The 23,718-nt window shown below is 41.2% G+C and overlaps 1 protein-coding gene across 1 annotated transcript in view; it reads left to right on the top strand.

The window, feature by feature from the left end:
- The window catches only part of IL6ST (interleukin 6 cytokine family signal transducer), a 32,127-nt gene extending 15,415 nt beyond the window's left edge, over positions 1-16,712 (top strand). The window contains exons 8-16 of the mRNA XM_064735411.1: positions 363-445; positions 1,308-1,527; positions 3,747-3,923; positions 4,679-4,777; positions 5,387-5,533; positions 6,465-6,605; positions 7,804-7,900; positions 9,186-9,267; positions 10,127-16,712. Of these exons, the coding sequence (XP_064591481.1) occupies positions 363-445; positions 1,308-1,527; positions 3,747-3,923; positions 4,679-4,777; positions 5,387-5,533; positions 6,465-6,605; positions 7,804-7,900; positions 9,186-9,267; positions 10,127-10,852 (1,772 nt within the window). The 3' untranslated portion in view covers positions 10,853-16,712. The remainder of the gene's footprint in view (positions 1-362; positions 446-1,307; positions 1,528-3,746; positions 3,924-4,678; positions 4,778-5,386; positions 5,534-6,464; positions 6,606-7,803; positions 7,901-9,185; positions 9,268-10,126) is intronic.
- The last annotated feature ends 7,006 nt before the right edge of the window (positions 16,713-23,718 follow it).

Here is a 23,718-nt window from a genome sequence, read left to right as displayed (position 1 = left end):
ATGCAGGCTGTAGCAAGGTTTGCAGGGTGCAGGGCTGTGCCTCTGGATGCAGGCTGCGCGGTGTAGGTGTGATCATGCCTCACTCAGCGTTGTCACCTTTAGTCTAATCTTGCAGATGCCCACCATTGTGATTCATACTTTTTTTGATACTGTATATTTAAAGCAGAACTGATGTCTTGCTCATCTCTTCAGGAAACTTTCCACTTAATATGCCAAGCATTATTTTCATTGAGAAAGCAACAAATGCTTTTTAATATGCTTTTATTTTTTTAAGAAAGCAAGCATATAATGATAATCAAAGGATGAATTCAAACAGATTAAATAAAAATGATTCTACTCTCAAGCATTGTTTGTTTCATCAGAGCCATCTAAAGGACCACCCATATGGAGGATCATTGATACATCTCAGTCACCAGCTTGCTGGACTGTGCATCTAATATGGAAGGTAAAGCAAATTGAAAAAAATTGAGCATTCTTTTAAAAACATGTGTTTTTAAGTGGAAGAATCTACCCAATAGCCTTGAGAGATGACTGGGATAGTATAGGGTTTTTTGATATGAGAAGTGACTTTAGTATTCTTATGCTAATACCTATGAAAAATTCAATGTACAGATGTAAAGGCCATCATTTAACTGACACCTGTGACCTGAAATACCCAGAATATACTCATATTCCTCATTTGTTGACCTTCTGTGGGTTTGGAGCTGTCACTTGAACAAAGCATAGCTTCATGTCGTGTCTTCTGCTGTAACCTAAAATGTGGCAACGCTGTCTGGACAGTGATACCCCAGCTGCAAAATCCATTAAGTCTTGAGGTACTGCGGAGGCCAAGGTTATTAAAAACAGCACTGTGCATTTGTGTGCAGTGAGGCTGCTGTGTCCAGCTGGATGACTAGTCCAGCTGAGAAGGGGAATGTAATTATGGTCACTCCCCAAACCCTGCTTTGTTTTGGTCCATAAACTGTGCCATGTTTGTCATATTAACACAACCAAAGGTGAGATTTCTTTTATGTCATTGTGTTGTAAAGTCATGTAAAACAGAAGTTTTGTCAACAACTTCTGCAGTCCTTACAGAATAGCTTTTATTAAATCACTAGGTATGAGCAAAGAAAAAGAGTATTTAAACAAGAAATGGACTTTGGAAGGGACTGCTTTATAGAAATACGCACTGGTTATTTTCCTTAAATGTGCAGGTATTTGATCTATGGAACTTGCCTTGTTCTCATATTTTTTAATTGTACCATAAGGACAGTAAGGGTTACATCACATTTGTTCAGTATCAGCTTAATCAAAGATGTTTCTGACAGGCACTGAAGCCATACGAAGCCAATGGAGTAATCTTGCAATATGAATTGACTGTCAGAGATAAATCATCCCTTTCCAGTCCAGTGAAGAAATACAATGTTACCAGCACCAACTATACCTTACAGCTGCGGGAAGGAACCTACGAAGTGACTCTGATTGCCCGTAACAGTGTTGGGCCATCTCCTCCTTCAGTTTTACTTATCCCAGCAAGTAATTCAAAAGGTGAGTGTCCTAGTAATGTTTCTGTCAGGTAAATCTGCATAGCCCTTTTTATAAGAAATCTTCAGTGTTGTAAAATAATACCTTTTACATGGGCACATAAAGTATTACTAAATTATCAGTACAGTCTCATGCCTTTTGTATATACTGCCATTATGTGCCAGGGAATGTGTGGATTTGTGTATTCACAGTGTCATTTGAAGCTGTGTGTGTTGTTCTGCTGGCTTTTGATTCTTAGAGCTTCTGTGTACTATATTCCTTGTTGTTTCTTTTCTTAGCATACCAGGCATTTTTGTGTCTTTCTTAAAAAAAAAAAAAAATCAAAGGGTTGGTATATGCTTACATATATACCATTCTGCCATTGTTCCTCCTTTAATTTTCTGATGTCCCTCCCACTCCTTTCCTTGTTTGTCCCAGTCTTCTCCTACATTTTCAGTATCTTACCTGGTTGTTTTGTCATCTTCTTCCACTATTTCTGTACTGCTCATGTTCTGTTTTATGTTTTGTTCATTACTCACTATAGTAAGGACAGGCTGGTTTATCCTTCTTTCCGGCCTTTTCTTAGACAATCCCAACACTACCAGGATAGGAAGCAAAAAAATAGGTATATGGATAGGTGCAGGTAAACTACCAAGGGAGAGCAACTGGTTCTAAAGCTATTAGATGAATTAGTGAAGAGTATAAATTCACACAAAGTAGTTTTGCAGCCAGGAGGAAGTACTTAGTAAGGTATAGATGTGTGGTATATAAGCATATAATATGTATAATAAGCTAAGATGGGAGGCACACACAGGTATCTCAGAGGCCAACTCCTGGCCCTGCACAGGTCACCCCAAGAGTCACACTGTGTACCTGAGGGCATTGTCCTAGTGTGTACTGTTGCTACTTGAACTCTTTCAGACTTGGTGCTGTGAACACTTCCTAGGGGAGCCTGTTCCAGTGCCCAGCCACCCTCTGAGTGAAGAAACTCATCCAGCCTAAACCTCCCCTGGCACAACTTCAGGCCATTCCTCAGATCCTGTCACTGGGCACTCAGAGAAGAAATCAGGGCCTGCCCCTCCTCTTCCCCTCTCAAGGAGGTTGTAACTGCAGTGGACTCTCCCCTCAGTCTCCTCCAGGCTGAACAGACCAGGTGACCTCAGCTGCTCCTCCTGTGGTTTCCCCTCAAGGCCCTTCACCGTCTCCATTGCCCTCCTTTGAATGCTCTCTAGTAGTTTAGTGACTTGATTATACTGTGGCACCCAGAAGTGCCCCCAGCACTGGAGGTGAGGCTGCCCCAGTGCAGAGCAGAGCAGGACAATCCCTCCCTTGCCCGGCTGCTGATGCTGTCCCTGATGCCCCCAGGACACGCTTGGCCCTCCTGGCTGCCAGGGCACTGCTGGCTCATGTTCAGCTTGCCATGGACCAGAGCCCCAGGGCCCTTTCCATGGCACTGCTGCCCAGCCTCTCATTCCCCAGTCTGTCTGTACATCCAGGGCTGCCCCATGCCAGGTGCAGGATCTGGCACCAGCCCTTGTTGAACTTCACATGGTTGGTGATTGCCTGGCCCTCTGATTTGTCAGGGTCTCTCTGCAGGGCCACCCGCCTTTGAGGGAGTCAGCTGTCCCTCCCAGATTTGTATCATCCGGGAACTTGCTTAGTGTCCCTTTCAGTCCTGAGTCAATATCAGACCACAGGGCTGATGATGGAGCCCTGGGACCACCCCAGTGAAGTCCCTGGAACAGGTCCCAGGTCCCCAGTCTGGTGTCACTGCCTTCCCTGTAACCCTTTGTGCCTGACCCATGAGCCAGTTGCTGCCCCATCACAGGATGTGTTTATCCGGCTCTAGGCTGGAGATTATATGTACTATTTACTTCTGTATGTGCACACTATACATACAGTATAAGTGCTTAAAAAGGTATTAAGTGTAACTGTTTGATACACTTGTAAATTCCCATTTTAAGTCTGATTTCTCTCTTGAAATAAAGCATTTTTTCAGAAGAAAGAAACATAGTGTCTGTAGGAATAGAGAAGTTGAGTCTAGCTTCCAGTTTTTAAATAGCCTGATACTGCTTTTGGTTCTCTCATACAAAGATCCATGTGTAAATCTCTGAATTTCAGAAAATGGCATCTACATTTACTTTAGTTTTGTCAAATTGCTACCATTACCCGAAAGTATCAACCTGAACAACTCCTATCATGAAAGAATTGTCAATATTCATCACTTTTTTCTTTCATTACAGCTCCCGTGAAGAATCTCAGAACATTACCTAAACATGACAAGTTGTGGGTAGGGTGGACTGCTCCTAACAATTATGTTCTTAAATATGTGATCGAATGGTGTCTGATGTCCAGCAGCTCAGACTGCAGCATAGAATGGCAAATTGTACTAGGAGATGTTCAAGGAATTGACTTAAAAGGTATTTAGCTCATAAATCTACATATAGTTTGTAGAACACTCTAAAAACTGTTTAGTGGTTGGAAGATGAGAAACGTTCTCAGTAATTAGAATTTTATGGTAGAACAGGGTTAGTGCTGAGGGTTTCAGTTAGTTTATTGGGAGTGGATGGAAGTATTTACATGTTTTTGTCAAACACACAACTCTATCTGATATTGAATTTTGAAATTTATATAATGTAAGAAGGGGTTTATCTCCATTTTGGTTATAGTATTGTCATTCTTGGAAACTGTTAAAATAGTGAAAAGGCTGAGTTCTTTCAAAATCAGTCAAGTTCTTTGGTTACTCAATTCAAACAGTGAAACTTGATCAGCTCTATTCTTTTGAGATTATGGTCAGTATCTAAAATCAGTAATCTAGGGACTTAATGCTGCACATAACTAAAGGCTTTCTATTTAAAATAATGTTTAAAAAAACCTGACTTGTCTAAATTCTACTTTTTAAATTTTACATTTGAATGTGAACCATTATATTGTTCTTTTAATTAATATTTTGAAGCAGTGTTTTTCCTTTAGTTAATATTTTGGAGAAGTGTATCAATGAGCTCTAGAAAATTCTCAGCTGCACTAGGCACTAGTCCTAGTTAGACAGTGCTCCTTTGAGAAGCCTGCATTTGAAGTAAATGGGAAGGATAGTAAGCAGTTTGACTGTCTGTGAAACACCAACTTTTAAATTCCTTTTATTAGATATATATTTCTTCTTTATTCCTTTTATTAGGTATAAAGCCTTTCAAGTGTTACTTGATAACTGTGTACCCTCTGTATGCTGATGGTCAGGGAAGTGGACAGTCTGTGAAGGCTTATCTTAAGCAAGATCGTAAGTATAAAATTATCACCTTGAAGCACATACACTGACCCTTTTTGACAAAAAAACAAAGAAACCTTTGCTTTGATGTGGACTGTGTAATGAAAAATGGTTTAGTGCTTGAGGGTCAGGTGACATCTCTGATCTTTCCCCATCTATTATCATCCATTGTGCTCCTTTGCAGTGTTTGAGTGTTTGGGAACTAGACCAATAGCTGACTATGACTGGCTCTTTGTTTTTCCAACCTTTATATAATAGATAATTATACATTAATTTGTTCTTTTAGTGATACATTTATTTTATATAGATTTTTTTATTTATTTATTATATATAATAGTGATATTTATATGCTGATTTATTTTAAATTTCAAGTGTAAAATCAAGACTTCATTTGAAGGTTTCTTGCAATGTGCTGATTTTTCTTTTCATATGTGTTTCTGAATTGTTTTTTTTTAATCGTCTTTGTAGTTTTTATGTTATTTGAAAACAGTACTTTCCAGATGAGTCAGTGAAACTATTCCATTGAAGTTTTTATCCTGTTACAGTTCAGTGCTTGTTAATATGTTGCTTCTGTGAATGCAAGATTGCCAAGCAGAAACTAATCTTCGTCTCCCATTACAGGTCCTTCAAAAGGACCTACAGTTCAGACAAAAAAGGTTGGAAAAGCTGAAGCTGTTTTGACATGGAGCCATCTCACAGTTGAGGAACAAAATGGATTTATCCGAAATTATACCATACTTTACAAAACTATTGATGGAAATGAAACAGGTACTAGAAAACAGAAGTGTTTTGGGGCACTGAAGTTTTTCATCTGTTTCCTTCCTAATGTTTGTTCCTGAAAAAATGCACAGAATCGGTTATAGCTGACAATCTGTTCTGAGAATGTAAAGCAGGTGTCTGAGCCATAATTCTCCTCCTTACAGAACAGAAAGTCCCTACTAAAGAATTCAGAGCATTCAGTCTATATATAGCAGGGTACTGAGTTAGTTTCTCAGAGCTGATTTTTGAGTATTGTGCTCCCATATTGCATCTAAATACAGAATGAAATGGTGGTATATCAAGATGATGGCAGACTATCAAAAGGAGTTGACTGCATTTAACTATGGTAAAACCTTAAGAAAAGAAAGTGGGAAGGAGTTTTTTTAACCCTTCTGGAGCTGTAGACCAATATATAATTATGTAAATGATCTTGTTTGAAGTGCATCTTAGTTTTCAGTAGTGTATATGACCTGCAGGCATACTACAGGCATCTGGCAGTATCAAAACTTTAATTTTTAGATTTGCTTAAATTGGAAGGGCCAGGTACTTATGCCATACCTATGTCTTACTATTCCTTGCCTTGTTTTTTTTCTAGTCGGTACTAGCAGTTCCTCATTAGCACTATCTATTTGGCTTACGAGGCAGACTTTAAGCCTCAATTATACTACTAGTTTAGTTTGTAGATGCATTCTGGGGGAAGAAATTTCAGAGGAAATGAAATATAGAAAGAGACTAAATTCAGACACCTAAACAGAAACAAATGAATCTCAGCATTTCTTGTACAAGTTTGTAGTCTTTGATTGTTCCGTTTTCCATCTGCTACATGTTCTGTTAAAACTATCTTTCACATCTGCAGTCTTGATGCCTTAATGTTGCTGTTTTTGTGGAGATGCAATTTGTTTGTAGTTTATAGAAAACTACAATTTCTTCTTCTCTTTAGTTGTGACAGTGGATCCTTCCAAGACAGAGTACACCCTCTCCTCTCTGACCAGTGACACGCTGTATACTGTGCGGATGATGGCATCCACAGATAATGGAAGCAGCACCGGTCCTGATTTCACATTTACTACACAAAAATTTGGTAAGGCAGTGGCACAATTGGTAGAAGTAGGAATTAATGTTGCAGCAGTACAGCAGGGCTCTGTGAAAGATGTGTTAGAAGGGGAAGGTGATTTTATTTTAGAGTTTCAGTTAGAGTCAACTTGCAATGTTCGTAATACCTGGGTGGTTTGTCTAGTGCTCTTTCACTAAGAGGTAGTTTAGTCAGGATTTTTCTGAATATATAGAGAACAAGATATGCTCTGCAAATCTCATGAATTGCAATTTTTATGTTATTAAGGATGCTGTTTTGGGTGTGTTTTATGTATATTCAGGTTATAATGTTTTGCCCTGACCTTTCAGGAGTCATTAGGATTTATCCAGTGCCCTTGTTTCTTTTGGTGTCCAATGGCATCTACCCCTAGTCAGAGTCTTTGTTTTAATCCTGAGAAGGTGTACTGAAGAAGCTGTAGAGATGTGTGCTTGTATCTTAATCTGCTGATGTAGGTACCAGTCAGCATTCTCAGAGCGCTTTCATGTTCTTTCATATCACTGTGAAAGTTTTCTGCAGGTCTTTACAGAGACTCATTTTCAATAGTTAAATTTATTGTATGTTCAGCTTTAGAGTGCTTCTTATATCTAAGGGTAACAGCAACATTACTAACTGAATTTAATTATGGAAGACACTTTAAATTTAGTGGAGGCTTTTTTTTCTGTGTAGTGTTGCTCTTCCCTAAGCATTCCCCAAGGTTTACTTAAGAATGTGTATTACATTAGAAGGAATACATAACAATAATGCAAACTTTGGTGTTGGCAGGCTGAGGAGAGCTTCATGTAGAGAATAAAGTGATGGATGAGTAGCAATGTTGTTTACTTTACTTATTTGAGTAGGACTGTGTTATGAGAGCCATGGGGCACTGAAATACCTTGGCAGCAGATGAATTGCCAAAGATGTTACTGTCATACCTGCCCAGCTACAAAATTATTTGTTCTGTCAGTATTACAGCTTCTAGATCAGCCCAGGTTTTTTGTTGATGCAAGGCACTAGATTGTCAGGGCAGATCTTTTCATGTTTCCATCAGAAGACTTTTCGTATGGTGAAAAAGTTCTTCTGAATGTGAAGCTTTAAGACTGAGCATTGACATGATTCAGGTCCTCCCTAATCTTTTGGAAATATGTACTGCTATTGAGTTTTATGAATGCCAAAGTGGGCTGTAACTGCTTCTTTTTGCCTCCTTCAGGAAAAGGAGAAATTGAAGCCATAGTTGTACCTGTGTGTCTAGCATTCCTGTTGATTGTGCTCCTGGGAGTTTTGTTTTGCTTCAACAAACGTGACCTGTAAGTACAAAGGAACTCTTCCTCTTATATTTCTGAACATAACAGAAATGGTAGTGATTTATACCAACTCAGTTAAGTACTCCTCAGTTAGATCAGAAAAATAGTTAAAACATGCATATATTGATTGGTTTTAAAAACTTCTGTGTTTTCCATGGGAAATCAGGGCCTCTTCTGATACTAAGTTTTTACTGTTAATTACACACATACTAAATGTTCTATGATTCAATAGTGCAAGAAATGAATGCTTTTCTTGCTGGATATAGCTAGGATTAGCTTTGTTAGATTTTGATCAGGATAAATTGTTTCTTAGTCATCCTGTGAATGGAGTTATGGTCCCTAGGTGTGAAGACTTGGAAATATCTTCCTTGTATTTGGGCTGTTTAATTACAGCATTAATGAACATGAAGCTTTATGACAGAAAAAAAAAATTAGGCAGACATCATGATCTGCAGTAACTGTGCCTGTTTACAGACTTCTGGGAAGCAACCTGCCTCCTCCTGCTCCCCCACCCCAGAGCTCTTGTCTGTGGCTTTAACCAGAATGTCATTGCTGCAGTGTTTCCCTTGCAAGGCGTTGCACCTCTCCTATGTCCCCTGCCAAGTTTCCTTTCTTTCTAATTGAAGACAGCATTTTATGCCCTTTTCCTTTTGACCTCCCTGCTGCTCCTAAAATTAGTACTTAATGGCTGTCAGTTGGAAAGCCCATCTCGAATTGTTCTTCAGAGTTCTCCTCCTCAACAGAGGATCTGTTGTTGGATCTGTTGGTTATAAAGAGCAGGATAGGTGCGTCGGTTTCAAAGCTGGTTTGCTTGGGGGTGATTTATCAACAGAAGCTCCTGGTTCTAAGTAACAGTACATTCTTAAGAGTTACAAAGTATGTTTTTCTTCTTTTTTTTAGTTGTGAAGTTAGCTTAGTTTTTGACCTTTGGTATTCGTTGTTATAGTGAAAGAAGTAGGATTGAATTTTCATGCATCATAAACTACCTAAGTAATAGCTCTGTACATTCTAGAGTGCTATAAATTTGAAAATCTCTCACTGTTACCATTAGTTGTTTTGTGTTACATTGATGGCCACATCTGATGTGTGGAGAAGTTAAGTGCAGTGCTGTGCTTTGCTAAGTATTACAGCCTCATACAAAGATGAAAAGTAACCCAGACAGCATTCTTATTTCGAGTACAACATTTCTATGTAAGGGAGTGGTGTTCTGGATTCTGCTGTAGTTGCTATGAACAGGGAATTTGGGGAGTGCGTCTTATGACTTTATTCCGTTTTTAATCCTTTACAGAATTAAGAAACATATCTGGCCTATTGTACCTGATCCATCCAAGAGTAACATTGCTCAATGGTCTCCTCAAGTTCCAGCCAAGGTAATACTCACCTTTCTGCATCCTGTATCTTCCTGGTCTGCAAGGTTTCAGATAAAATAACTGGTGGGAATCTTCTGTCTTTTAGCAGACATGGATTTCAAGGAAAAACTTGAATATGAAGTTTTATTGACATTGTGATACAATATGGTTAGGAGACATCTTTGCATCTGTAGATTCTGTATTAGATTTACATGGCTGTTAGCGCAAATTCACAGTCCAGCATGGGCTTTAAAGTTGTGAGTTGGTTTCAGCTTACTAGTTGGAATGGTCGAGTACTCATTTCTTTGCTAATTCATGGGAAATCAGCATTAAGTAAACAATTAATGATTCCCATTCTTAAAACCCTGAAGTGGCTTGTTTGCACAGTTCAGTCACAAATGAGAGAGAAGACTATAAACAGTTCCTCCTGAATAAGAAGATGGCAGCTAAATTTATGCCACATGTGGGATGAATGACCAGGCAAACTCTTTTCAACAAACTGTGGCTAATATCTTTAAAGAAATATTCTGATGTTGAGGACATTATTTGAAGTAATGTATGGTTCTCAGTATGCAATGTTCCTGTGCTGCACAACAAATGCTTCCTTCTTTACAGCTCTTAAGAACAATTAAAATGAGAGCAAAGGCTTGCTCACATATCCACTATCACTTTAGAATAGCTGCATAATTAAGACTCTGTATTGGAAACAAAGCTGTATCCTTCATTTTTTAACACATGCTTTGGAGATATTGCTGACTTAGTAAAGAGAAAACTTAGATGAAGAAAATCAAAGACATTATGAGTAAAAATTCACATTTATTGGGGCTTTTGATTTGTAACATAACCTTCCTCTTAGGCAACATCCATCTCTTTCTTTCAGCATAACATCAGTTCCAAAGATCAGATGTACCCAGAAGGCAGCTTTACAGATGTAAGCGTTGTAGAAATAGAAGCTGATGACAAGAAGTCTTTTTCAGAACAAGATCTAAAACCCTTTGACTTGCTTAAGAAAGAAAAAAGTACTTCAGAAGGACACAGCAGTGGTATTGGAGGATCCTCGTGCATGTCTTCTCCTAGGCAAAGTGTCTCTGACAGCGATGAAGGTGAAACAACACAGAACACTTCAAGCACTGTGCAGTACTCGACTGTGGTGCTTAATGGCTACAGAGACCAGACACCTGTACAAGTCTTCTCAAGGTCTGAGTCAACTCAGCCCCTGCTAGATTCAGAAGAGAGATCAGAGGATCATGCTGGAGGAGCTGACAGTACACCACAGAGGCAGCAGTATTTCAGACAAAATGGTGGTCAGGATGAAACCAACACAGACAGGCCATGCTTTGAAAGAACAAAGCAGATTACTCATGCTAATGAGGGAGATCTTGTTGGATTTGTTCAACTGCAGATCTCAGGTCAGAGTTCACAGCCATTGGGACTTGGGATGGAAAAAAATACCCAGGAAGCTGCTGTATCAAATGTTTTACAGACATGTACTGAAGGACAAACTGTGAGACCTGAAACAGTGGAAGAAAATCCACTTTCAGTTGATGAAATGCCAAAAAGTTACCTCCCACAGACTGTGAGACAAGGGGGCTATATGCCTCAGTGAGAGAAAAGACTGGCTCTGTTTAGGCCTTCCTTAGTGCCTGTTCACATCTTCCCCTGTGTTTCTGATAAAGTAAGCTAGGTATTTTTATCTTACTGCAGATAGAAAAACTGAAATTAAGCAAAGAGTAATTTGACAAAATACAGTAAGGACTGTTTTTGTGGAAAATTTCCAGTCCAGACCTACTGGAGATTTACTTTAATGCACTACATAAAACCTTACATCTGGATAGCTGAACAAGCCTTTGTGCTACATTGGGCGTTTTGTATCTCTTCATAACAGAATTTCACATGATTGAAAAGGTCAAGTTTTAGATATCCACATCAGCCAATAGACCTCCCAGAAGAAACACTTTGATGCGTGGCAGTACAAGCCTAAAAAGCCAGCTCTAGTTGCACAGTGCAGCTTTGTGCAAAAGTAAGACTGAAGCTCAGTATTCTGACATGGAAGAATACTTGTGTGAAACACTTCTCAGTAACTTAATTGACTTACTGAATTTTGACTTGGCCCAGTGTCTCAATTTTCAGCTTACCAGACCTGCAAATCATGTTTAAAACCCATAAAAATTAAATAGAACTTGCTATGTTGTACTAATAGGAAAACACCAAGATCACTTGAATCTGAATTCTACTATAGTAACTGATACTTTACCTACATTTAGATATATGTACATATGAACTATAGAGTAATTTGGCCTGAAAAATGTGCCTTGCAACTTGACGCACAGCAATTCAGTCTTATAGTCAAAAGTTTGGAAATCAGATGACAACACAGATCAGCTGTTATTTAAGGCTTTGTACCCGAGCCACTGTTTGATTATAGAATACTTCTGTGATCATCCATGCCTCTGTTTAATAAGTGCACCTTTGTTGTGTACAGCTCAAGTGACAAGCTGTAAGCTTTTACCATTTTGCTCAGTGCTCAGGAGAAAGGAAATTTGACCTTCTTCCTGACAGACTGCAGCTATTAGTGTGCTGTAACCTCGCTGCTAATACTGCAGGACATCCTTGAAACTAAAAGCAACCAAAGCATTGAAGTCATTGGTGCTCTTGGAGCTAACACCAAAACCTATATTCTGAATTTGAACTTTGCTGGTAGTCCATCTCTGTTAGCAATCATGAGCCACAAAACACACTTCAGTGGTTGTTAAAATTCCTGACTTTTTTCTTAGTGTCTCACTTTTTCCCTGCTCACATAGTTTATATTTTTTGAGGAAGCTACATTTCTTGGAAACTTCCTCTACCAGTGTTTAAACAAAAATTAAATTACAGGACAATAAACCCCTTTTCCCGTGATAATGAGAAATTTTATGGCATTCTTTAAGATTTTTTTTAATTAATTCTAAATCTAATATAGGCTAGTCAGCTTTCTAATCTGACACTAACAAAAATGTATTTCAAAACACTAAATGCTGTTTTGTGAGACTAAAACAAGTGTTTTATTTCTCCTTCAGCAAAATAACTATGTATTTAAGACCACCTGAAACCTTTTGTGCTGTGACCTCTGGTACTGCTGTTCTGCAGAGCACTTGCTAAAAGCCCTTGAAAGGCCTGTGTCAGTATCATTTCATCTTCCCTTGTCTGCCAGCTTGTGTGGAAGGATGGGTGTACATGTAAATGTCCACATGTGAATTATGCTTTTGTTACAAAGAAATCAAGTGCAAGAGTAAATTTGTAAGATTACTTCTTGGAGTTTGGAATATTTAAAATAGATAAAGAATGCAGAGTCTTTAATAGCATTTCAGTATTCCACAGTTCCTTTCTCCTGACAGTATTTTTCTGTATCTAGGCACTTTTTTTTAATTAAAAAGCTATGTTTCAGCTTACTATAATTAGACCTTTCTTCAGACCAGTCCTCTACCTTTTCATCACACTGCACCTCAGACAGAACCTTTAAACTCCCTCTCAGAGGGCAAAGGTGTAATGAAAACTGCTGTCATGAGACAGCAGAGAAACCATCTTTCATTTTTCAGAGGTTGAAGAAGCATTCCTTTTTTGGAACACATTCCTCTTGGAAGAAATAGCAGTTACTTTACTGGGGGACGAGTTCTCTTCTCTATGCAAGCTTCACAGTGACTGTAGAAACTACAAGTAAAAGGGAAAGTCTCTGTTGGGCAGTGTGCATGCTTATTAGAACTGCCCAGCAGCCAACTGCATTCAGTCCATCTTCTCATCTCTGAAGTATTATGGGCCACTACCTGGCTTCGTAGTTGTCCTGGTTTAGGGCAAATTTGAGAAGAAACTTTCAAAGGGGTCCCTCTAAAAAGCAAATGCAAGCAGCCCCTCCCCCTGCTGTTTTGGGAAAAGATTTCCTTGGAGAAAAGTGGGGAAAAAAGCTGTTTATTTAACAGGCAAAGTATTCACAAGGGTAAAAAATTAGTAATATTAAACACTAAAACGTCTCAGTGTTCTGAAGAGATGGCAAATTCGGAAAGTCCTTGTTGTGGCATGTACCTTGGCTTGCTCAGTCTCTTATCAGTCCCTCCTATGCTGGACAATGCCACCTCCTGCTTCCCAGTAGCCACAGGTGTGAGCTCCCGGTGTTTTTCTGGGTTTTCAGTTCAGAGCAGGGCTGAACAGCTCCAAGAAAAAGAAAAGCCTCAGTCTGGGGAACTTGTCTGCCTCAGCCAGCTAAAAACTAACTAAAAGCAAAGGAGAGCTTCCTCCACTGTGCGTGCTGCAGAGAGTGCAGTCTGTGAGGAGGATGCAGGGAGCAAGGGCAGTCCCTGAGAACAAACTCTGTGCTGCTTCTCCCCCCTCAGCTCTCAGAACCAGTCTTAAAGGTGCAGAACTTATACCCAGCATAAACAGAACAGACAACTGGGGATACAAGCATCATAAAGTCACCATAGGACAGTAGTCTAAACAGTGCTGCAAAGGTCTGAATGTTTTCAAAAACATGTTGATGAGTTTTTAAATATGTTTTTGTGATTCAGTAATACTAACTTTTGATAGCATATGTTATTTGAGGGAGAATGTCAGGTAGTCCTTAAGTTGCTACTTGTCTTTCTGTAAAGAGAAAGCATTTTCTTCTCAGTTGCTGTTAATCCCAGACCACTCAAAACTTTGCTGCTGCTTAACAGCAGCAAGAGATTCTGATTTTTAAAATCTGTGCTAACAAAAGTTCTGGCTGTCATTTCTGGTATCTTTCATTTAGGGGCCAGTGGTAACAAACTCAAAGAATTGAGTGGGTCCTCGAGATAGTTCTGGCTGGCTGGCAGTGACGTGCTCTCTTTTGAGATAGAGCGTTTATCTAGGGCTAAAATACTAAAGACTAAGCAGGAGCTCCTAGTGGGTGAACAGCTTGTAGAAGCCACAATACATATGAATAACAGGTATACAGCTAGTTCACAAACCTATGTGCCAAATACATTGTGCAGTGTTCAGGGTTTAACACGATTTTATCCTTTGGACTGTAAAAATCTAAGTGTATCAAACAGTTGCATACAGGTTTTTAAGGGTATCTGCATTGTAATTGTAGCAATCCACTGAAATTTTCTGAGCTTGGCGCTAACATAGGAGCTCAAGAAAAAGTTTTTTCCCTACCCCCTTCCCCAATGGCCATTGGCACACATAACAAAATAAAAGCATTAATAAAGTCACATTTCAGTATAGTCATGTCCATCTTGATTTCTTGGACTGGAATTTTTCAGGTACAGGTGGAAGACTAGTTGTAAAGACTGTTAATTTGGTGGTGAGGAAGGGAGGCTGGTAGAAATACATTAGCATATTTGAAAAACCTCTTAAATGCAGGCTGGTTAATAATGCTCCTCTGTTTACAAGAGAAGTGAATATATTACCCTTGTAGTTCTATTGTGGTGGTTCTGTTAGACCAGGAGATGATTGGTATTGTTTTCTGGAGTGTGTTGGCTCACTTTTAGGGCAGATAGTCTAGGAATGTCCTTTCCTGCTTGGGATTGCTTCATATGTGCCATTATAGAAAATTAATCTTCCTGTTCCACATTAATGTGGCAGTACAAGCACAGCAGAGTAAAAATTTTTTTAAACTTTGTTCTGGAGAGTTTATGACAAGTATGTGCTTGTCTGGTACAGTAGCAAAAGCTGTGAGAAATCTTGGCCCTGGGAGGATGAGGGAGTTTGCATGCTAGGGCTGAGTCCCATTCTTGGGCTCTGGACAACTCCTGTAACCTGGGTGGGAGCTTCAGCTCTGTAAATCCTGAGCTTTGTCAGGTGGTTAAAACATACATCAGTATGCCCGGTATGTGGGGTCACCTCTGCTGATTTAAATTAACTAATAGTTTAATTAGAGACAGGTCTCAGATACCCAAGATCCACATTAGTGTATGCTGCAATGGAATTGACTTCTCAGTGGGATCTGAAACTCCAGAGACTGTCAGATTGTTAATAGTCTGCCCCACTCCAGGACGTACACATTTTGCATTGTAATTGATGTCCATTAAATGGGACTAAATACACTAGTTTATTTTCCCCATTAGACAGTGGCTGTAGCTGAGATTAACTGTTATTTGAGTGCATTCCTTTAACTGAGTTTAAAAGTTCTCTTGACTGAGACTGTAAGAGTTCCTTGATCCCCATAACCTCTTGTCTGTCTGCAAGGATGAATACATATAACCATTTTTAATTCCAGGAGTTGCTTGTAGTATTATACAGGAGAAGTTTATATAAAAATGTTGAGTGTTCTGTCATGAAACAGCTGTTAGGGAATTGCAGCAACCCGAGTCTTCAGCTTTGCTTTTGATCCAGAAAACTGCAGTAAAGTGGAGGTATAAGTGCAAAAATCTGGAGGAAATTGAAATTAAGTATCTTGTATTGGATTCATGAATTTCCATTTCTCTTCCTTTAAAGTGAAAGCATCAGTAAAACAAACAAAAAACACCTAAAAATCATGTGAATTTGCTTTCACTGTTGTTTCCTTTGTAGGACTTGTGCAATCTGAGCCATTCTTGAAAATAAAAGCAGTGCTGACTTAATGCACAAGGATGCATTTCTAAGGCCACAAGATTTGATAAAACAAACCTAAAAATAGTAATGAAGGGCCAGATTTCAACAATTGTCTGCTTCCCTGCCTCTTAACTGTAGTGCAGAGAGAGGGTGGGCAGCGAGTGCCTCCCAGAATGCAGCCTTAGCCAGTACTTCTATTTATTTGCAAAGACAACCTGAAGGGGATATATGCAATAATGTCATTGCTACTCTGCAGAAGCACACTTCTGTAACAATAGATGAAAAACACTTATGGCACAACTGTTGACTGATGGCTGGAAAGCTCCACATCCACATCCTCCTGCTCAGACTGAAGTGTCAGCTGTTCTTCTCTGGGGATCACGGGCGTGGCAGATGGGCATTCTCTGCAGTGTGAAACTGTTAACACCTGTCACTTCTCATCATCAAAGCACATTTGTTAATGGATCCAGTCAACTTGCCGTGTTTTTTTTAATACACCAGTTTTGTTTACAGTGTCACATCTAGCCTGACACTTTGATACAGCCAGGGATTGTCTAGTAACCAATTGCTTTTATTTGGGGATAAGAAGTTACTGGTCACCCAGTTTGCTGTGCCAATATATGCATCTAGGTGAGCGGAGGTGTGGGACACAGGAACAGATGTACCAACAAGGAAAGTGCCTTGATGCTGGATTGGATGGCTAGTGAATGTAGACATTAAGTTAAATTTTGCTATGTACTTAAACTAAGTATGGCCGATTAAGCTAGTGGTAATTTGAATGCCAGCTTTAAAGGGCTTGCATACTCCGGCCAGAGGTTAAACTTGTAAATTGCTGCATAAGCTGTCTCTGTATGGAAATGTGTTTTAATACCTGTTCACTGTCTTTATTCTTTTGCAAGCTGCATGTGTATTGTCATATAAAATCTGCTTTCTACAATTTATTTTGATGGTCAGTTTTGAATGGCTTCCTCTTTGTTACCCGACTGAGCCTGAATGTTGCATTTCCGTAGTACATAATATGTAGAAAAAAACAAAACAAAATGCCACATTTACCTTTTGTGCTGGAGTCAGTGTTTTTCTAAGGCTGACCAAGTAGTAACCACAGAAGAAGGGTCTGGGCCACTGCTTCACACACAAGAAACAGAGAGACATGACCATGACATTCCTGGGTAAAAGGCTCTCTCATTGCACCTGTGGCCACGTTCAGCAGCAGGTGAATGCTCTTTAGTCCTGCCTTTGTAATTGCTCCTGGAAACAGGAACAATGCTCTGCCCACACAGTCCCATTTCCATGAAAGGCATCCCCGATTTGGCTGGGTCTGGCACTGCTCTCGGTCTCATGTGGGTTTAGTTCTTTTGTTTCTCATGGGTGGAGGATTCTCACAGATTTATATCTCAGTATTAAAAAGTACTAACGTATCACAGTTCTGAAAAAGCAGAGTTGGGTGTTCAAAAGCTGGTCACCTTCACAAAAGGCTTTAAGGTGGGCAGCTGGGGAAAGACTGCTCCTCCTTCCTGGCTGAAGTCCTCATTTGAATAGACAGATTCCTGCAAAGCTGAGGGGGCAGTGGCGTGGGAAAGGGGGTGTTCCATTACATGTCACCAGAAATTATTATTGCCACAGAAGAGCCATCCCAGATGTGTTTTGCATGAGTTAATGCTTGGTGGTGCTAGATGCAGACTCCTTTTCCAAAATGATGGTTTACTGCACAGTTGTTCCCTGACCACTGTTTCACTTAAGGCCCTTCACCTTTGTAGAGAGCCGTAGCATTTCTGTGTGTCCCGCTGCCCTGTGCTCACAGCTGATGAGCATTGGTGCAGCTGAGCTCCACAAGGAGCACAAAGTGTGTGCAGAAGAGGAGGCAGCAGTTTGTCCTTTACAGGCTGCTCCCTGCTGCCAGAACAAGACAGGAAACGTGCTTGGGCTCTGTACACTCAGAACTCCAGAAGCAGCTCGGTTCCTGGAAGGAAGCAGTTTTCCATCCGCATGGCAGAGTCTGGAGCACAGGAGCAGCAGGTGTGCCTAACCATGTTCTACCTTTGCAGCAGCCAGGGTGGGCACTGGACAGCAGCACAGCACCCTGAGAGGGCACAGGGCCCTGCCAGCCCAGCCCCAGCAGTGCAGCTGGGCGATCTCTGCCTTGTTCAGCAGCACTGAACCTCTCTGCAAAGTCATCTTACACGTATTTTCCAGTTATTTGTGCTATTCATGGCAAGGTGATCCAGTGCCTTTCTGACTTCCCAGCAGAATCCATCCACACAAAATAACTAGCAGAGCCAAAATATTCCTCCCACTCCCTACAAAACAGCTAGGAAATTCCTGGATCAGCCAAGGAAGCTGAGCACTAGTGACCCTGGTGACACACATCTCCAACTGGGAGATGCAGTATGACTTTCCCAATGAGTAATCTAACTCCAGGCTGGCCTGGAAATGGAAGTGTTCTGTGCACTGGTGTCCTGGGCGTTGCCCTGGCTTTCCTTTTGTGATGACTCCCGAGTCACGCAGCCGGCCTGGGCACTGAGCTGGGTCGGGGCCAGCAGCAGGTTTCAGTGGGAGCCACAGAGCTCCCGCAGCTCTCGGCTGGCCCTGCGCTGCTGGCACAGCCTGTTACCCGGCTGCAGTGTCATGCAGCAGGTTCTGGTGCCAGAATCCCGAGTGAAGCTGCTCAGGGAGTGTCCTGTAGGGCTGTGAGTGCCCGGGCACGCATTCCTGGGGTGCAGCTGAGCAGAGCCGTGCTGGGACCAGCGAGGGAGCGCCGTGGGGCTGGGGCAGTGGGGCAGCCTGGGCAGCACCTGGGGACCCAGAGCGCTGCAGATCCGCTGCTCTCAGCGCACAGCATGGCCCTGCACAGCACACCACGACACGGCACGGCATGGCACAGCACGGCACGGCACGGCACGGCACGGCACGGCACGGCATGGACAGCACAGCACAGCACGGCACGGCATAGCACGGCACGGCACGGCACAGCCCCACTCCTGGCCTCTCCCGGCACTGTGGCCCGTTCAGCCCGCCAGGGCCGTGCCGGGAGAGGGCAGCACACGCTGCCCGTGACAGCCGGCCGGCTGACGGCTCCAGCCCGGCTCCCGAGCGGGTGTAATATTTGTTACATTTATTTTCCGGCAGCTCAGCAGGTCCCCTTGGTTTCTCTCGTTCCACTCCGCTCCCGCGCAAAGCCTTGCTCAGGTTTTCCATCACCCTGAGTCACAAATCCCGGTCAGGGCAGGCTCATCGCCCGCCTGCTGCCGCCCGGATCGGATTGCCCCCGATCCCGCCCGGCACACCGTGCCCGGATGGGGCCTCACAATAGCGGCTCCGCTTGAAACAGCCCCAATCTCCGGTTCCTTGTCCCCACGGGGCGGACCTGCGATGGATGGGCTGGAATTGCTGACAGGAAGCCTGTTCTCATACTCGGCTGCAGCCTGAATCGCTGCCCTGCTCCGCCCAGATAAGCAATCACCGCTTTGGGAAAAAACTCGAGGCTCCTGAAGACCATTTCTGGACTAAACCTGTGGCAGCACAACTCTTCCTGCTTGATCAGATAAAGCTTTTTCCCGTTCTGAGGAGATGTGCCATTGGCAAAAAAACACACGTGGCTGAACGTGCACCAAAGACCCCCGGGACCACCTCCCCATGCACACTGCCCATTTTGGTACTAGGCAACTTCCCTAAATGGAGTCACTGTAATAAACTTTAAAAAGTGCTCTGGCTGTCCTCTATCATGCATTACACAGAACTTGCTGCGTTCAGCCAGACTCCTGAAGAGGGCCCCTCCTTCCCTCCCCAGCTTCTTGTCTCAGACACCAGAGTTTGCCGAACAGCCCCAGGGCAATAGCAGATGTCTCCAGAATATGCTCAGGGCACAGCTCTTGTAGCACATCCCCATTATGCTCCATTTGCTGCATGTGTTTTTACTCCTCTCTCTGCTGGATATCTTCCTTAAGCGAAACTATTAACATTCTTGCATGTGTCAGAAAGCCTCTCCATTTTACTTATCTATATAAATTAATGCCATTTAGATAGATAATGCAGAGATACACATCTGTAAATGGAAGCAAATCGAATCATTTTATGAGCTTGAAGAATAAGAGATCTTGTATCAGTCTTTAGAATTAGGTTGTCTGTAATGTAGGAAAAAGGTCAGACTCTCTGAAAGTGCAACATGTGGAATAACTTAAATAAAAATGTCAGCATAGAAACACCAAAAATAAATAAACATTGACAGAGTAGAAATTCCTTTAAAGGCAGTGAAACTCAGACTTGGCCACAAAACCCCAAGTAAACAGATAACCTTGCACAACATGTGGCTCTAGAGAGAAACTCTAGTTAGCCCTATCATTAAAGAAAAAATCAATCATTACAAAATTTCCCAAGACTGACCTCAGTCATGGGAAAAGAACAACCACAAGCTGGAGACAATGCATACAAGAATTTACCTGAGGAGACAGCAACAAAAGAACCTAAGTCATCACAAAACAAGCAGGGTTGTGAGGGATTTACACAGCTCTGTTTCTGTCTGTATTAGACAGGGCATTGCCAGCTCAGTTCCTGAGAAACGAGCTACCTTGCTGCTACCTTAGATCAGGAACCTGGTCCATATCCACAAATGAGCAGACCTGCTAATAAACCCAAGGCTTAGGTAATTTCACAGCAATTTTTTTGATGGTTTTGCATCAAGACAGCGGGGTTGGGGAAGCGAGGATGTGCACAGGAAAGGTAAAAAGGAATGGGAGCAAAGGATGGTGTCAGCCCCTATTTGAGCTCAAGCAGCTCCCCTCCCTCTCACTGTGGAGCATCAGGAGATGCAATGCACAGCTTATTTCCAGGATTCTCCTTTGCTTAATAAAGATAGTACTTACAAACAAAGAACCAGCCCTTTGTGCTGGAAGAAAGGTGAAAAATAGCAAAATCTAAACTCCTCTGTGTTCTTTGTCACCCAAAATGATTCAACACTCCCCTGCTTCCTTCCTTCCTTGCAGATCAGATGTTGGGAAACCTTGTCTGACTCAAGAACTGTAGAAGACTTTAATCAGAAATGTAAAACAATTAAGCTCCCAGAAAATAAAAGCAAAAACAGAAAAGAGATGCAGACCCTAAAGACAATTAATAATCCAAGCCTCTTTGTGAGCCAAGCTATAAAACAAAACCAAAAAAATAGCTAGAGATGAAAGCAAATGCATGGAGCATGTTTGAAGGAGGTGTAAGGTCATGGGAGAGAGAAGCAGGCAGCAAAGGGAGCAAGCCATGAACACAGCTGGGTATGAGCATTTCTGGGCAGTATTCTGGTGACAAAAATTCTTTATGTTCAAAGCAAAGACACCATCCACCACTGCTCAAACCTTTTTGTGTTCAGATGATTTAGAAACATATTTTGTAAATAAAAATATCTGTAGCTCATAAACTATTGATGCTGGCATAAATTCCTACACTAAAAGAGAGCAAAACATAACCAAACAGGAGAGAGAAACAAAAACTAAACACCTCCCCCAACTCAAACCCTCTCAGCTAACTTTTTAAGACAGTAACAGTAATACAGCATGGAGTCCATGTCCAGACTTAGCAGACACTGGCTATGAAAAGATTCACTGCAGAATTGTACTAGGCTCATTTGGTATAATAAAGGAATTTCTTACATTAGGACCTGATTTGCCATAGTAACATTTTAGAAAGTCTTTTGTGCTCTTTTACTTCAGAATAAAGTGTTCAGTTCAGATTAGTGATGGTCTAAGTGGACATCCAGAGCATTAACTGTGTTTATAATCTTATGCTCATTGTCTCTGACACCCCTAGATACTCTTGCATAACATTTCTGTGGTTATGAAAAGTGTTACTTCTTTGTTAAATTCCATTAGACATTCAGTTGCTCATGTAGTCGAGAAAATTCTGCAGAAATTAGCCTTGGCTGGGCTACTATTGCATTCTGAGCAGAGCAATGACAAACCCAGGAAATATAGGGCTACTTTTCCAAGAAATAAGTACTCAGAAACTTCATTATTATCAGGTCATACACTGAAACAGAAACAATGTACTAGTTGGCTCAGCAGACTTACTACTCATCAGTGTGGGGTTGAGCAATGCCTGGAAATCAAGGCAGCCCAAGGGACTGAGAAAAATGTTGGTAGCAGACATTCAAACTCAAAAGTCTGGACCTCACTACTCAATTGTAGCACTAGTCAATGCTAAAGCAGCACTTTTAAAATATAAACCACCATATTATAGCATAGTTTCTTTGACAGCTTGAATTGTGAAACAAGCCCACTGCAGCCTGAGATGTTCTGTTCTGTTACTGAGCTCCCACGGGGAAACTCTCCCAGAACCTTCATCCCCCAGTGAAGGAGCTGTGGGCCAGCCCTCCACCCTCCTCCATGCTCCCAAAGCTCACTTGAATAACCTGAGTAATTCAGGACCCTGGGAAAGGACATCCTCGATCTGTAGTTGGGGCATCTCAGGACAGCCTGCACCCTAGCATGTTAACCTCTCAGGTAAAGTTAGATACCTGACTGGCTTGAAGCTGTGCCCCTTTCTGTCTGCTGAGAGCATTTTCTACACTTTTCTCTTTCAAGAGCTGAAGCAAGTAGAGTGTGGGAATGGTGTTAGGCCCCCTGAACTCACTTGGTGAGTGTTTGAAAGGGCTGCAGTATTTCAACACCCTCAGCAGAAGACAACAAACTTCTCAGGAGGTTGAATAGATTTTATTTGCAAATTTTAGATAATAAAGTACTTGGCAAATTTTAAAGCAACATCCAATTAAAGCAAGGCACTTCACAAAGCACTCCCTTAGCAAACTCCAATTTTAAGTGACGCAGATTTTGAGAAAAGGAAGTCGTGGGGCTGGGGGCTGGGAGGTGATGGCTCGGCAGCACCACCTACCCAGAACTTGCCCTGCTCCCTGCTCTGAGCTTGCACTTCTGCTGTTTTGAGCCATCAGTCTTTTGTCCATTCTGCTACAAATGGGCAGCACTAAATAATCACACTGTTTACTTTTCAAGTGTCCTGTTAGGATACTGAAAGGATAAATTTACAGCATAAGTATGCACATCTGTTTCTATTAACGTTTTGATATTCTTGAACATCAATCTATTTTTAAAATATTGAGTCACAGAAGAATGTGTTAGTCAAACATCTGTTACAATTTTTTTATTGTTACTCTTCATACTCATGTTCTGAGTTCAAGAGACCTAGATAAAACAATAGTTCTTAATTAAACAGTGAGGCAGCAGTAAAATGACTATTTATTCTTGAGGAAAAAAAGCAAACAAAATAATCATTAGAAAGCCCAGTAAAAGAGAAGGCAAATTAGTTCATGTTCACCAGAATAACAACATTTTGGTCAAATACTAAGAAAAAAAATTTATGCAAAGTAGAAGAAAGAAAGACATAACCAATGAAATTGACACTGTCTTGCTCAGACCCCTCTTCATAAATTCTCAGACTGCAAAACACATCGTGTACACTAGAAGTATTTTGGAATTGATAATAGTATTTTAGAATAAATACATCTAATAAAGAGTATGACTAAGAACAAGTCATGGTGTAAAAACAGTAAAACAATGCTTAATGATTTTTTGTCAGCTCTATTTACAAATGCCATCCTTTGTTCACAGGACATATAAATTCCTTTATTTATGCAAGGAGGCAAGAGTAACACATTTTCCAGCCTGTCCACAGAAGCACCATAAGACTGCAGCATATTTTATTTACATTGTGCTGGGAGACAGAAGAGACTATACTTGCAATAAACTCAGATTATTATGGGCTCAAGACTCACCTGCAGTGAGATTATGAGACTGTACCTTGCTTCCTGTTATTGACATGCCAGACATTAACACAGAGCAGTGGAACAAAACTTTCACTGGCTTTGCAGCAGATTGATACAAGAACAAAGCAACATAGACATTAGCTTAAATTAGTATCCATTTCAACTGTTTACAAGAAGCTTTCATATAG

Source organism: Zonotrichia leucophrys, chromosome Z (assembly GCF_028769735.1).
Source record: "Zonotrichia leucophrys gambelii isolate GWCS_2022_RI chromosome Z, RI_Zleu_2.0, whole genome shotgun sequence".
Classification (NCBI taxonomy): domain Eukaryota; kingdom Metazoa; phylum Chordata; class Aves; order Passeriformes; family Passerellidae; genus Zonotrichia; species Zonotrichia leucophrys.
This window is presented reverse-complemented; position numbering and strand designations above follow the sequence as displayed.